Source organism: Drosophila rhopaloa, unplaced genomic scaffold (assembly GCF_018152115.1).
Source record: "Drosophila rhopaloa isolate 14029-0021.01 unplaced genomic scaffold, ASM1815211v1 contig_3, whole genome shotgun sequence".
Lineage (NCBI taxonomy): Eukaryota > Metazoa > Arthropoda > Insecta > Diptera > Drosophilidae > Drosophila > Drosophila rhopaloa.
Window position 1 is genome coordinate 6377990 of NW_025335123.1, and position 16885 is coordinate 6394874.

At 44.2% G+C, this 16885-nt stretch overlaps 1 protein-coding gene across 1 annotated transcript; it reads right to left on the minus strand.

Annotated features, from left to right (window-relative positions):
- Positions 1-432: 432 nt before the first annotated feature.
- Positions 433-14754, minus strand: LOC108042624 (homeobox protein goosecoid). The gene is given in 8 exon segments (XM_044460824.1): positions 433-1672; positions 2391-2496; positions 2563-2739; positions 7579-7686; positions 8910-9088; positions 13079-13823; positions 13826-14433; positions 14745-14754. Coding segments are annotated over 8 exon segments (2040 nt in total). The 3' UTR covers positions 433-1565.
- Positions 14755-16885: the final 2131 nt, after the last annotated feature.

A 16885-nucleotide genomic window follows, 5' to 3' on the forward strand; every position in this document is an offset into this window, starting at 1 on the left:
TTAATAAAAATCGTTTGATCAAATAAATATTATTATTAAGGTAATAAAGTAAACTCATTGCAAAAGTTCTTCTTTTGCCCCGTGAAACCCATTAAGCCCTTAAGAACATTAGGCTCAAACTAACAACATAAGAACTATAAGGGGTAAATAATTGCTAAGCTTCGTGCCACATTTAGAATGGTAGAGATATGTATTGGAAATATAACCAACCCATCCATGATACTTACTTCGGTATATAATTTATTTAGTCTATTAAAGAAAATAACTTATACTTTTATACAGTTTGGACGTCTATATATTTTGAGATTTCGAAAATATTAGATAAATTTTGGTTTTCACTTACCATACTCAATCCCTTTTTATTTCTCAGCATGTTGTAAATGTTGCGCTTGGTTAACTAAATAATAAAATGTTCGTAGAATTTGTTTTTAATATTTTTATTATTTCCATTCTTGCTGTGTCTGGCATAATTTGTTAAACATGCGTCTTGTAGTTTTCGTTTGGCTTGTTGTTTTTTTCGTATTTAAATATATATAGGTGATGTATTTTATTGGTTTCCGTTTGTTTTGTTTTTTGTTTTGTTTTGTTTAGTATTATTATTAAATATAACTCGTTAATGCATTGCTTAGCTAAAAAAAATCATCTTATAATTAGTTCGACACACCTTGAATTAGTTAGAAAGTTTTGTAGTTGTAGTCGTTTGGGTTTGGCCTGCGGATGCTTGCTCTGGTTTTCTGTGCACTTCGAGTTTATGAACGGTCAGATGGGTGGAGGAGCTATATGTACGTCGTATGTTTGAGTAAGCTATATTTAATGAGTAGTGAGCAGGCAATGAAAAGTCGGTGAAAGCAACCAAAGAGTTGCATGGAGCACGGAGATCTAGGAGCTAGGAGCTAGGAGCTAGGAGTAGATCTGATCGGATCAGACTGCGCTCCGTTGGGGGAGGTGTTCTGGGGGCTAAGCAACCTGACTTATGCTATCGCTAGTATATACTTTAGTATATATGTATTTATTTAGATTTATATATATGCACGATTTGTGCTTTTATTTTACTTTTTATAATGCCACGATAAAATCTCAATACACAATTTGCTTAGTTACTATGACTAGTTGCCTATTACAATATCTTCCACTTGTATTTGTTTACCTCTGACTCCCTGGCCCTCAACCTTCTGCCCCTCTTATTCGATTTGGATCTTGTTTGTCCAAAAAAAAAAAGGAGAAAAAAAACACATAATAATATCAACAAGTCTTATGAGTAAATCCCGCCCACAGCTGAAAGCGACAATGAACGATTTTGATATCGATCTCGGAGCGATCCGAATCAGTGGCGATGATAAACATCCCGCATCCTGGGGCTGGAGACTAATGACTGACTGACACACACTCGTATATATACTATGTACATATATACAGCGATATATGCATAGATATAGATAGAGAAGCTTGCATGTTGTTACAGGATAACGATTGACGCACTCTCCCTTAAAACAGCGCACATCAACGGCCCACTTTCAAGGCGGTTAAGGTGCGATCTTTTAAAAGAAGTCGTCAAAGGTTTTTGATTATGTCTGGTATTGCAGCATTGGGGCTGACAGGTTGGGATGATGCGAAGAGTTCATCCGCAGGGCGGACAAACTCTTGTTGTACCACTCGTCCTCCGGCGACATTCCTGCAAGGAAAAAAAAAGAAGAGTAGAAGATTTCATTTAGGCAATTACGACAGCGCAATTCTTCAAGACACCTTGCATTTCCCGTCTGCGGAAGCTCCGCCCCACTTGCTGGCCACCTGGACACACATGACTACTGATTGTGAGGACTGCCTCCCACAGGACTTGGCCGGAAATTCATTTCACTGCCGCATCTTCGCCTTAGCCGTCAGGTCACCTCTAAAAGGCCCACCCTCTCAATTTGTTTACGCCTGATTACGAGAATCACTCGGCCCTTCCCGCTTAGTAACCCAATATGGCGCCTGGCCTGACGACCGATAAACAACATCGGATTTCAGCCAACGAGTCGACGCTTGGAGCGGAAATTTACTTACGGACCAGAGATTCGGGGACCAGGGAGCATGGATCGGGGGGAAACGAACCATACCCATAAGGTATACAACCTGAGGAAGCTCGTGTCGGCCATTCGGCGCAGCTCGGGAATCGGGAGCTCTGGCCACGATCGCCGAGGGTCTGATCTCCAGACCGCTCCGACATTCCATGTCGAGCCGTGGCAGTGCGAGGATGATCAGATAGAGTTATCAGTGAGAGTGCGAGTGAAAGTGTGGGTTCCGCGAATGTGAAAGAGTTCTGGGCCTTGGCGAAAAGTCACCAGCAGAAGGTAAGTGACCAACACCCCGGTGAACAGTGAATTATGTCCAAATCCCAATCCCAAACTTACCCATCGAGTCCTGACGCACTCCAACGGAGCCCATGTTCGTGCTGTGCGCCATGGAGAATGGTTGCGTCATGCCCGGATACGAGGAGGCGCCCATTTGGAACAGGTCCTGCAGCGGGGAAAAACTCTGTGTAAATGGGAGATCATGGGGAAAATCGGGACTATGTTATCTTACCTGGGGATAGCGGTTCATGGTGTTGTGATGCGGATACGGTTGGTAGCCGCGCGAGACGCTGTAGCCCTGGATGTTCCGCATCATCCCGTTGCAGGATGGGATCACAGACGGTGCCAGCGCCTTCTGCAGCTGCTTCTCCTGCTTGCGGTACTTGGCACGGCGGTTCTGAAACCAGACCTGCAAAGGAAAGCGGATGGCATGAGTTTACGGGCTCTTTAAGTTTCCCAGCTCGCAGTTCGGAAAGGGACGCTTAATGAAGAAAAAAGAAGGCAAAGCTAAATGGAATCCCCTCCCCATCCCCATCCATACAGCCCTTCCTGTCGTCTGTCCCACTGCCAGTCCCAGTCCCCAGTTCTTGTCCCCGTCTAAGGACCCATCTATCCTCTATCCTTCTCCGTCTTCGCCTCTGGCTCCGGACGATGGCAACGTCTTATGAGTGAAAAAATCTACTAAATTGAAATTGAAAATAAGTTGACGACGCTGTTTGCTGCGAGGGTCTGGTCTCCCTGGCTCTCTAAGTGACTGGGAGTGTGGGTTGCCTGCTCTGTTTAGATATTATTAAAGACAGTCCTCGGTCCTGATGATGGAGCTCCATGATGGCCCAAGACCCTACCCCTGCCCCAGTGTCGTCCCTTTTTCCACGATGGCGAAAAGAAATTGCCAAGATGAAAGCAGCGCTCTGCACTAGACAACGAGCCAGGACGAAACGAAGACGGTGGTGTGGGGGGTGTGTAGAAATTTCCGACATTTTGGAAAGCTGCTCAGCTTGCTTTGAGTTCCTCGGGAATGGAAAGGCAGGGCGGGGGCAGGGGCAGAGCAGGGGCAGAGGAAAATGGAGCAGGCGATGGCCCGAAGGATGGTGGTGGGCAAGGCGATGAGGGTGTTGTTGCAGCTGTAATGGCGGCACGGCACCCAGACTCGAGACCCCTCGTCTTTCAATTTTTCTCCTTTCATTTTCTTATTTATTTTATCATTATTATTATCTTTGTCCATGACTATGTACACGTACATATATCTGTGGGGTTCTCCAGAGTGGGTGGTTGGACAGGGATTGGGGCTGGGAAGGGGCTTGGAATGGGGGGGGTTCTGGTTCTGGTTCGAGTTCGGGTTCGGGATGGGAGGAGTGCGCCTTTAAACGAAAAGTTCTGGCTTTCGGGGGTTGTTTTCAGCGCCCACTTTATGGCTCGTTCGGTTTCGTTTGGTTGGCTGCCAGCATAAAAATGCCAGCAAGGACACCCCCGCACACCCACACACACACACACTGCAAAATAATGCTCTTAACCATCAGCCATATATGTGTGTATGTATGGCTGGGCAGGATCCAGCTCCAGGTTCAGCTCCACTTCGAGGGTGGAAAATGAAAATGCGTTGTCTGAATGATTCGATAGCGCTCTGTCTATCTGTCGTTCAATTTCCAGCTGAATGTGTGTGCGTGTGTAGGTGGGTGGGCGGGGAAACTCAATTAAGGATACATTTGATGGCACACTCTCATACGTACGTACATATAGTACGTATCCATGGGGCCAAACAAGAACAAACAAAATCGAAGGGAAATTCGATTTTAGCCAACATTTTCGCTAGCCTCCTCTGAAAAGTAGTGTGGGTGTCCCAATCTCAATGCCAAATTCATCCGCCTTTAAGTTTGTAATATGGAATAAAGCTGGTAGCCTACTCTAAACAGCCTAAACTTTAATGATATGAAAGCGAATTATAAATACAAATAACCATGGTCGCACACACACATTGCCACTCGGCCACGGCGGAAATATGAAAATTAAACGTATTCAAATTGAATTTACTTTCAGCATTTAATCAAATTTAGCCGCTGCCAACGTTTGTTTTTGCTCGGTTTTGGTTTTTTCACTTCACAGCGCTTAGAGTTTTTGTCTCGATGCCTTTTTTTTTTGTCCCCGGTTTCGCCTTTGTTCCATTCACATCGGAGTTTTGCCGGTGAGTGTGTGGGCGGATAAGTTAGATGAACTTTCGGCGTGGGTGGGAATGCAGGTGGATTCCCTTGCCAGGCCATCCAACCCATGACCTACAAATGCGAAAGGCTACTAATTGCCAACTGGCCTCCTTATCACACACTTTTCAACTCATCAGCTCAGGTGTTTCCTGTCTACGAAGCTCATTTCGAGGCCTAACATATCGCATTCCCACAGATCAAATGGTGTCTGCCCCAAATGTTTACTATAAAGTTCTCATAACAAGTGGCGCCGCAAAAAAAAATTGAATGTCCCCCCAACTGGCGCCTTATTCGCAAGTACCGTCCTAACAAATAAACAAAAACATTGATATAATCAATATAATCGCAGAGCAAATGCCGAGCTTTCAACTTATTTCTCACGATTTTTTGTTTACGCGTCAGGAATTTATAATCTCAGCAAATCAATTTGATTTCCGATCTACGTTCTTTCGTAAATAATCTTTCAGCAATCAAATGTTATCTGCTGATATCTCAATTTATTCACATTATTTTCATCATGACATAGCTCATACTTTTGATTTTCTTAGAATTAGCCTTCAAGATAATTAAAATTTCTTTAAGGACGTAGTTTTAGCCGCTTCTGCCTTGCCTAAAATGTTGTTTATTATTTATTTAATTAACGACTCAAAACGTTTAGCTCATTTATTAGTCAATAACTTTTTTGTTCTGGTTTACGCAGTAACTGTTTTGGAATATAATTACCTTATTCTCACAATTTACAACATTTGTCTAAACTATTGTATTAAGTTTCCAATTATATTATTAAACTTAAGAAAATTTCATAAGTTTTGTAAGACAAACATAGTGTAACTATTCATTGATAACGACAAAGTTCTGCTAAATTGAGTCCAACAAATTTGTAAATTTGATTTTAATGGCTTCATAAGTTTATCGGTAAGTTCGTATCTCTTAATTAAAAGGTTTTAGTTAAGTGCAAAGACATCAAGAAACTTTCTGAACGGATCTTAGCCAGCTTATATTTAAAATGGGATGACTTTTCAGTTTCAAGACTGCATATTTGTATAAGATTTGCGTTAGAAGTTAGGCTAGATATTCTTATAGAAGAACATTGTTTTTAGTTATACGCTAGTGTCACCAATTCAAATCTCGCTTTTTTTAAACAGAAATATTGAATAGTTTGCCACGCAAGTGGAATGCTAATGTTACTGTGAGCCCACTGCGTCCATTAAAAATTTGCACATGAGACATTTTCTTTGCTGATGAATTTTCCAAGCAGATGTGCCCAGAAACGCCCCGTTCCCCACGCCCACCTCATCATCATCATCATCATCATCATCGAAACCATCATCTCCAGTACGGGCGTCAATTTTCCCGTAAAATGTATACACGACAAATTTGTCAACACCAACACGAAGTTCTCGATGTTTTCGATGCAGGGCGCCTGAGTGCCAGAGTCAAGTTGCGACGAGCAATCGTCGGATTACCAGGGGGTAATGCTGGAAATGGGAAACTGGATGGAAGGAGGGAGGAGGAGGGGTCTCCGGAAGGGGGTTGCACCGGCCAACTCGCTGGCAAAGTAAATATTTGAACATTTGCACAAAAATATGGTTTATGCGGCGATAATAGACCGACAAGGCCTTCGGCTTTCTGGTCTCCGGTTCGCAGTGTCTAATTTGACCGAGAACAGTTGTTCCAAAAATTGGCAGGGGGAAAAGGATGCACTCCTCAGAACATACATAATTATACCCTTGCAATAAATGTAATAATTTGTAATCATTTTGATCATAAGCTTGCAATGCAAGCATTAGCCCGATAATAACCGGTTGATATCAACATGTCCTTCTGTTCTAATTCCATTTAAAACCTATAAGCCTGACAATTTCTCAATCGTGAAAGTATATTCCAAGGGCACCTTTGTTTAAATATTACAAATATATAGACTAAACACTTTTTGTCATTGCTGCAAGGCTGTACACACTTTGACTATCGAAAGTATTTTATCTTTTATCTTTATATTTAGTACTGCTTTCTATTGATCAAGTTACGGAAAACTATTCGAAATTAGGCGGCTAAAGACAACCAAAAATTGTTCATTGGCAAAGGCTTTGTGAAATATTTCGTATCTGTATTAACTATTTAGTTAGCATGGCGATAGGTATTAATCGTACATTTGTACAAATATTAAGTCTTGAAATATTTATTAATAAAAATGCATGTTGGCTTGAACTAATACAAATTTTCCCTTGCACCTTATCCGTTTCTGATAATAAAAAACCATCGACTGGCTTTTTGAATATTTATTTTCAAATCTTTAATAGCTACTATCAAATCTCAAATGGCATTTCCTAATGTCACTTTAAGTGAATCTTTGGCACTTGCTGAAAGAGCTTTCTTAAAGGGCCAGAAAATCCCCGTCCCGACTGCCGTGTAATTCGACACCGCGTTTTTGGTTTTGGGCGAGAGCATGTGATGCACTATAGCTGCCAATCCTCCCTTTTTTGGTCCTCCTCCTCCTCCTCGTCCTCGTCCTCCCCTGCACTGTCCAACCCAACCCAACCCAACCAACACGACCACCCGCCGCACTCACTTGTCTAGCAGTCATGATAAAACTATAAATTAATTATTACCGCGGCGCACTTGAAAGCGCAACAGCGGAGAGCCATCGAACCGAGAGCTCAGTGATTTCGACCAGGGGATTTGGGTTTGGGTTTCGGTTTGGGTTGGGACCTTTTCGGATGGGACCGGCAGCACTTGAGAGCAACACCACTGCGAGCCAGTCAGTCGGAATAATCGCACGCTAATGCTAATCGACGACCAAGATCACCACCATGTCATCAGCGGGATATATCGACCGCCGGGGCCAACCAATCCCCAATCGATTCCGTTCGGATTGTGACTCTGGCACGAACAACTGTTGAAATTGCAGTAATTGGCTACGTTCGAGCCGGGATTCGAATTGGAATTGGAATTGTATCGGGATTGGGAGTGGAAATGGGAATGGGATTGGGAGTGGGTCATCGCGGAGTTGGCTGGAACTGGAAATTTTTGGCAAAAATGGCAGTACTCACTTGAATCCGCGCCTCGTTCAGCTTTGTTGTTCGCGCCAGCTCCTCGCGGCAGTAAATATCCGGATAATGGGATTTGGCGAACGCTGCTTCCAGTTCCGCTAATTGTTCCTGAAATTAAGCGGATTTTAATTAGGCGAATTCGGTGTGTGGGGTTTTTTTTTCGCTCAGCTCTCCCTATTTCTCCTCATTATATACCAGCTTTTTAGTGAATTTCCCTTTTAATTTCGTTTAGAAAACTAGCTACTATCTTAAATAACTTTTGCTTGTGAAGCTTCAATTTTCCATTAACATTAAGGCCATTCCGACAAATTACTATTCCCGGTCCTTTCATACAATTTAGTGGACTTCGTGACTTAGAAAAGGTCACAGTATTTTACTATTTTAAACAAATATTTATATCATATTATTTTTATTCAGATTGTAGTCGTTATACTTAATGGCCATACCAACTTGTAAACTAAGTATGGTTAATTTTTCTATAAATTGCTAAGTTTAAAAACTTTTGATTGTCAAAGTCGGCTCAAAGTTTAATTTATCGCGAATTAACATTTTAGGTTTTTTTACAAAACACATTTTGACATTGAAAGCAAAACCATTATATATCGAGTAAGGATATTTTATTGGGCTTGAAAAATAATTGTATATAACTAGCCTATCCCACATAGTTTGGTTGTATTATAAACAGAAAGAAATGTATTCTTTACTGCGTGAAAAGTTTTGTACTAAAATTGTATATCCTATGCAAGGGTATATAATGATTATAGGTCGCAATATAAAAAAAACCGTATTTAAAACATTGGATTCCCAACGAACTTTAATTGGAAACAAGTTTCTTACAAATCATAATTACATTATGCTTAATAAAAGTTCGCTTGAAATATAAATTTTAAAATCTGATTTTTTAAATAACCCATCGACTTTGCTTTCGTATTTGATTTTGAATTTAGTTTACAGAAACTGTATTGTTAACTACTGCAGTATATCGAGAAATATGTGAATTGCATGGCTTTTGACTTTGGACTCAGACTATTTAATCCGAACTTTGTTCCCTGTTAATCCTCAACAGTACTGGCCACTACCTCTATTCGTATTTTTGCTAGCCATCTAAGCCTGGACATGATTAAAAAGCTTCAACAAGGAGCACTTGGTTTGCCCTTTTGTTGTTGGCTCCGGTGCTCTTGTGGCATCAAAGTTTTTAATTACGAGTAACCTTCACGAAATCCAATTAAGATTTTGCCAGCACCTCCAACCCCCCTCCCCTCCCCCGGGGTTAATGTGGTGGGAAAGGAGCCCGGAGCCTGAAGTTTGGAGCTTGGCGCCTGGAAACTGACCTGTGTGAATGTGGTCCGATGTCTCCGCCTGGCGGGCGTCGGACAGGACGCTGTGGTTGGGGTGTGGCCGGCGTGCTGACTGAGCGATGATAATCCACTTCCGGGCGAGGTGATGCCGGCGGAAACCGTCGACAGGCCGCTGTTGGGTTCCGGCTTGAGCTTCTTGAATGCACCTTCCGCTGCAAAGACAACACACGTTCGTGAATGTTATGGTATTAAAAGTAGTTATCAGATGTCGACTCCCTCCAAAAAAAACGATGCTTAATATGCGTCAAGCGTTTAAGCGCAGAGTGGCAAGCCCCCGCAAAATGGTGCATAATTGCCAGGACAACAGGATGATGGAGGGGAAACCAGGGGACACGAGGACTGGAGGACAGGAGGACAGGAGGACGCCGGGACTCCAGTCACCGCACTGCGGCCACAAGACGTTGCCAGAGCCATTGCCATTGTCGTGACCGGGGCGAAATGGTGAAAAGGTGAAAAGTTTGGACTTGGACAGACTGTAGCGGCACGTCGCCGACGATGGCGGTCGCATGAATATGCAATATGGGATAATTTATGCAAATTTCTGGCACATTAATCGAGGTAGCCTGGCCCTGGTGGCCATGGGTTCTGTGGGCCAGGACGAGAGTCCTATCAGGATGTCACTTACCTGACGCGTGCCGCAAAAAGCGCCAAAGCGCAAAAGGCGGCAAATAACGGGCAAAGGTCAAAGTAGGCCACTCTGGGATGTGGTACTTTTGGATTTTGAATTTCGGATTCGGGCTCTCAGCTTTTGGCGCTTAATTGACGCGCTTAGCTCGTTAACAAAATGCAAACTATGTAGAAAATGTTGGATGCTGTCGCACTAATTGAATCGCAAAGGCAAACGCTAACTCAAACAAAATAAAGTGAATACTGTTATTTATGTTAAGTAAAGACCCCTCGCCCGTCCCCCGAAAACCGCCCGCCGTCTAATGGTCTAATGCAATTGACCTTGCTGGGTGTGGCTTTGTGCGGAGCAAGCTGCTCGGGCCTCCTGGCGGCTGTTGCATAAGCGAATCAGGTCAAACAATCCGGCACGCGTGCGGCTGCACGGAAAAAAAAGAGGGGTGGGAATGCTATCGAGCAGGGTAAATAACAGACCATATCACGAGGAGAACCCTTCCAAGTGATCAACCAATTGATAGCAGAGAAGTTTATGGGTTCGAATAGATATTTCTAGCGCACTTTGATGTACAAGAATATATTCCTGGTCTGTGATTTGGATATAGTGAAATATTTATTTGCTCATGGAAATATTAAGTCGCCGCAGATTATGTTTCTACTTTGATATTAAACGTCACAAGCGGAACTATTTGCAATCTCGTTTAAAAGAATATTCAAATAAACCAAATAGGAAACAACTAATACTCATGCCACAAAGTTTATATAAATCAGCTTTGGCAGATATTACGTTTATAATTCAATCAAAATCGGACGACTAGATGCATCCAGATTCCATAGAAGCTGATCCATAGGATTACTTCTTTAGATTTGAATATAAATATATGATTCTTGAAGGATATGGGGGACTATACCCTGTTGGAGTCAATATGAATACCCTCGTCGTATTTTGATAAAATAATAAAATAGTAACATATTTATATTGTATATATCAAATAGGCTTTTTGAAGTTACTTTCTATTTTTGTTTTAAATTATTTAATCTTAATGTTGCTAATAAAGAACTTGGCAATAATACAAATTAAAGCTTGATAAATAAAAGTATTTTATCGCTAGGATATGGGTTTTACTTTTATTTTGGGTGCACCTACACTCCTAAATTCTTTAACAAGGCCAAATTATGTTATGTTATTTTAGTTTTACTAATATTGCAAAAAGTTTTTGAATAATTGCTTGACGACAAAATTAAATCAAAAACATTTTATCTGAACAAGCCGGGTAAACAAAAGGATACAACATAAGATTTGGCATTCCACCCGCTGAAAACACAATTAACATTTCTATATTTTTCAAATCATATTTATATAAAATGCGTCACACTAATCTACTCAATTGGCTAATGACTACCAATGTATTGTTAAGTTTGCCATTTATAATATTTTAACTGTATTAAAAACTAATTTATTTCTTCAAGCACTTTCTAATAGAGGTTTATTTAAGTCTCTCAATTTGAATTGTCAGGGGAATTAAGGAGAAATACAAAGTTTACTGTCAAACTATAAATTTAGTTAGGGATAATGGCCAAAATTTGATTAAGGAAGCGATAGTCATATCAAAAATGAAAGCTACAACTTAAGTTTCAATACAAGCAATGCGATTTAGTCGACTTATTTGGTTACAGTTTAAAATCTGCTAAAACCGTTCAAACCAACTATTTTTCGACTGCAGCAGTTATTCAAATATGGTTCGATTAAACATGTGAAAGCTTATATAGTCCACCGGTTACGTATCACACTCTAAAACATTGCTACCAATGTTTATAACGACATGAAATTATCTTAGTCTTATTTTTGTGATCTGCTCGGACTTTAAACTGAAAATGTGTACCCATATCAACGAAAGATATCTGAAAACATAAATTGTAGGTTTTAATAAAACAGTGATCCTCCCTTTTTTTGGGCAGGCAACACAATTTTAAGTTTACGATGCCAATATGGCCCGATATGGGTATATCTTTGATTTTCGGGTTATATTTATATATTGCCGGCATTTTGTAATGAAGTCAGTAAAAACAGAATTAACTTTTTACAAACAATTTTCTCACTGGTTTTTGGTACTACTATCTACGTTTTACGAGTCTATACTGCTTTAAAATTTATTATAACGATACCTCAATGGCTAAAATGTTTATTCCAAAATTGTATGGCATATAAATTAAGCCGCGGATTCTTGGATTTGAGGAGACCAAATAGAAAAGCTCTACAATGTAGGTTGAGGTTAATCGAATATTTATTTTAACCCCTTCTGACATTTGCCGAGTGTCGCAAAGGTATTATTTGTTTTAAATATAAACCATATTTATTCCCAAGAGTAAAAGATAAGAAATAATTCCTTCGAAACTACTTCGTAAATTGTTCTGCGCGTAGGTATTAGGTGTATAAGTTGTAATAATAATAATAATAGTTGAACGTGATCGTTTAATATAAAAGTGAATCATTTGAAATTGGACCTATCGTGTTTCAAATTTGTAGTACCCACAACTACGTATATTGATTGCAATGCGAACGATTTGTGCTTTTTGTTTGGAATACAATTCTCTCTAAACTGAGCTGTTAAAAATAAACAAACATCAAATTAAAAGTATAAATAAGAATAGTATCACCAATGTGGAAAAATACGCAGTTTTTGGCTATTCTTAAATGCCAATATTGTATATCTTTTAACTTAATTACGAATTTACACACAAGTTAAAGTTTGCGGAACCTCGGATCCAAAATATTATATTCTTTATGCGGTCTTTAAAAATCCTTTAATAAAACAATGCTGAATGCAGTACCTTATTGGCCAAAATGAAGCTTATTGAAAAATAGATATTAAAAAAGTCTACTATGCTAAAAGCGACGGCATTTGAACTTAAACCTTAGTGCATACTTTTCTAGAATAAACTACATTTGTATCCATTGGTAGACTCAGGTTTTAAGCTGAGATAAAATGATGAAAAGCTGACAAAATTCTGGGATTTTCTTTTGAGCAAATGGTACAAAAAAATGAGCACATCGATAAACCCTAATGCGATCCTTGAACAGTCAACATTTTCTGAGATATTCTCGGTTTATGTACGACTATATCCGTACAGCTCATTAGTTTCATTGAGATTTAAGTGAGCTGTGTTCAATGGAAAATCGCTTGGATTTGGCACGCACTGGGGCCTCCAGCTGTCGCCAAATCTGTAATCATCACTGGCTTCAATTGGCCGCAAGTGGTTGCCGCAGGACGCAGGACACAGGACACTGGCGATAAGCCGGGAACAAAGGGACATCGGAGTAATAGGAAGCTACAAGCGAGCATCAACAAACCGGCGGGTGACAAAGGAAAAGGCAGAAAGCAAAGGACAAAGGACAGCAGGCAAAAAAAAAAGGGGTGCTGATGCGGGTGCCAAAGGATAATTTCCTGCTAATGGCCAGGGCTATTGTGGTCAGATTAGGGGCCCACCAGGATCCCCGGAATCACCAGCAGGACACTCACCCGAGATGGTGTGATCGGAGAGGCGCGAGGGCGGCGTGTGCGCCGGCGTGTGGTGGTGCGAAGAGGAGTCCATGCCCGGCGTGGGCAGGCCCGAGTAGAGGGCACTGAAGTCCTCCGGCGTGCTGCTGCACTTGCGCTGGTGGTTCAGCGAGGACGAGGACGACTTCTCCAGCGTGGTGATCGGCGAGCGTGTGTCCTGCACGGAGCTGGCCAGGCTCAGTAGCCGGTTCTCGTGCGATCCCCCAATGCCCATCAGCCGCTGATCCTGGAAGGACATGAACTTGGTGTCCTGCCCCACGCCGCCGTGCTGCATGCTGGCATGGTCCTCCAGCAGGCCCTGCTGCAGCCCCAGCAGTCCGCCGACCAGGTTCGGACGCAGCTCGTCCATACTCAGCTTGCCCGCCTGTCCGCCGGCCGAGAAGTTCAGCTGCCGGCTGAAGATCGCCGGGAATATGTTGAACTGCTGCGAATCGGCGCTGGACTGCGGACTGAGGCCCAGGCTGTGCGGCGCCACGTGGGGAATGGAGGAGATGGTGGAGATGGAGGAGGAGGAGGCGGCCGCTGCTGCTGCTGCTGCCGCTGCTGCGGCGGACACCGATCCTGATCCCGCTCCCGAGGAGCTGGGTCCGTTGCCAATGAGCAGCGTGGGCGTTCCGGAGGAGACGCCTCCGTTGTTGATCAGCTGCTGCTGCTGCTGCTGTTGCTGCTGCTGCTGTTGTTGCTGCTGCTGCTGCTGCTGTTGCTGTTCTGCTGCTGCTGCAGCGGACTGGCGACTCCCACGCCCGGCGGCAACTGTTGCGCCTGCTGCTGTTGCTGTTGCTGCTGCTGCTGTTGTTGCGGCACCGACGGCAGCAATCCGTGATGGCCGTGCGCTACCGCTAGGGCGTGGGCGTGGCTGCTGTGGGCGTGGCCGCTGTGGGCGTGACTGCTGTGGGCGTGCGGGTGGGCAAGGGACAAGGCCGCGGAGGTGGAGGTGCCGCCGTTGCTGGCGGATTGCTGCTGTTGCTGCTGTTGTTGCTGCTGTTGCTGCTGCTGTGTTGCCGAGTTGCTGTTGTTGTTGTTGTTGTTGATGCTGTTGGTGCCGCCGACGACGACTCCTCCGGAGGCGCCGCCACCACCACCACCGCTGACACCACCACCGGAACCAGGGCCGCCGGCACAACTCTGATGTTTGAAATCCAACTTGTGGCCGGCGTAGAAACGCTGCGTATCGATATACGTCTTGAAGAAGTCGATTGAGTAATCCAACTGGAAGCTGTCTCGCGGCGAACGCGCTCCCGTTTCGATTGAATGGAATTGGAATTGGAGCAGCCTGCTGGGAGGCCCTGAAAACGCACTGGTTTCCCGTTGGCTTGCTTTGAAGGGATGTGTTCAACCTGGTGCTGCCACTGTCCCTCGATTCCGATTTCGATTTCGATTTCACTTTAGCACTTCAGTTTAGCACATAACTTTACTCCCGTTTGGCTGCCCGACGGCCTTTTCTTTATTTTCAAGGGGGCACTGGCAAAAAAATGTGGTTAGTTGAACAACTTTGGCACGACACATCCAAAAAAAAACAAAATCAACTGTGCAGAACTGTCGCTGAGTTATGGGCTGGATATATTATATATGTATTTCTATATGCTGTATATGTCTGTGGACGAGCACGTGAACCGCGGACTTGTACCGCGAACCATGGAGATCGTGGTGACCGTTGTGCCAGGAGCCGCTGCAGCAACTATATCCCTGGCTGTTTGTTTTTTCTGGCCTGGCGCCTGGCGCCTGCTGTGCCTTCGTCCTTTGCTCCTGAGGAGGAGCAAGAACAAGAGCAAGACGAAGTCGACGATATCCGTGTGCTATATGTCCGTGTATTTTGGTATTTTCGTACTTTCGTATTTCGTATTTGCTGTATGTGTGCGTCCGTTCTCGTCCTTTTTATTTGTGTCCTTTGTTATGGTTGTTGCAGTTGCTGCTGCTGTCGCTGTTGTTGTTGCTGTTGCTGATGGTTAACGCTGGCACGGCGATACGTATTCTCGGCCGATCAAACTTAAAATGATATACAATTTCAGGCAACATACAAAATTATAACGAAATTAAGGATCATGTGCTCGACAACAGAGACGCCGCCGTCGCCGTCGCTGCTCGTCCTTTCGCTGCTCCTCCCTGGCTTGTTCCTTCTTGGCTCTTAGCTAGTGTCCTGGCGGTGGTGGATATGGCTGTGCATGTGGATGTGGATGTGGATGTGGCTGTGGATGTCCCTGCTGCTCTGCTGCATGTCCTGCTGCGGGGACATTTGCGGGCTGCGCGCGAACGATTGGTGGTTAGTGGCGGCTCTCAGTGTGTGCGTGAGACCACGAATCGTTAGTCGTACTAATAATTTTCAAAAAATAATGAAGCTCGTCTCGTCTGCCAAAAAGAGAGAGAAAGTGGCTGCGCGCGTGTGTGTGAGTGCGTCTGTGTGAGCGATGGCACGAGAGAGATATGCCATCCCGCTCGCACAAAGCGTCACAGCCTGCCGTCTCGCTTTAACTTGCTTGGTTAATTTCGTTAGTTGGTGCCGTCGCCATTGCTAAAATCGCAGCTGTAGTGGTGTGTGTGGGTGTCCTGGTGTCCTGCGACCAGTCCGAATTCGAATCCGAATCGGATTCGGAATCAGAATCGGAATAAGGAGTCGCATTCCGTTGACCTGGTGAGGATACATGGATGCCAGGACTGCTGGCCGGGATCCTTAGCTGCGGCATTTTTAACGGGAATTTCCGAGGGACAGAGAGAAAGAGAAAGCGTGATAGAGGGAGGGAGGGATTAAGAGGAAGAAATCCTTCATCCTGCGATCGAGCTGAGGACTTGTCGGACTCCTGGCTACTCCTGGTCCTGGCTGAGCGGGCATCCGAGAGGCTGCTCCAGCTGGCGACTCGACTCGACTCGAATGCGCCGCCGGAACCGGTCAGGAGTTGCGCTGCAGGACGAGCCGCACACGGAGAGGGAGACGGCACTAGTGGCGGCGACAGAGACGGCAACAGGACACTGCGACGCCGGCAGCAGCGGTGGTGTCCTGTATGGCCTGCAAACACTAGTTGTCTCGCTCGAGCGCACGGCGGCTTAAGGAACAAGGACATTCCACCAATCAGCGGGCAACAAAATGGAGTTGTTGCCTACCAAGAGCCCCCCCACCCCCGTCTTTGTTGTTGTTGCCGCTGCTGCGCAATGAATTAATCCTTGTTAAATGTGTCGATGACACAGGACGACCAGGACGACGACTGCCGCTGCAGCAGCGACGACGGCAGCGAGGCGCTGTTGCCGCTTTTCTTGCCACTTTCTTTCGGCTCCGAATTGAGCTCGCCTGCAGTTGCGCACCGCCAGGACTTCGTCCTGTATCGTCCTGTTTCTCAGCATATCCTTAAAACAATACATTCAGCTGAAAGTCCCCAAATGCCTGTCTGCTGCTCCGGAGCTCCTTTCGCTTCCTTTCGTTTCGTTTCGTTTCGTTTGGTTCCCTTTGGTGGCACTAAGCTCCTCGTTGCCATTTTTAGCGGGGGCGTCCTTCGTCGATTGGGACGGAATGGGAATGGGAGTGGGAATGGAAGAGCTCCGCTTTAAGGCGGCCTGCTGTAGGTTCTAATGGGCCACTCTTCGGATCTGTTGTCGCTGCCAGAGCTGACTCCTTCCCTCCCCCCTACACACATTTTTTTGTTCAGCCTGGGTCGAAATGATTAAAACTTTATCTTGAGCACAACGAAAATAAGAAAAAAATGCCTAACTGGGTACAATACACATATGTATCTGGCCAAGTTCGCTGTAGTCGAGTGATTTGTGTTTTAAAGAGCAAGC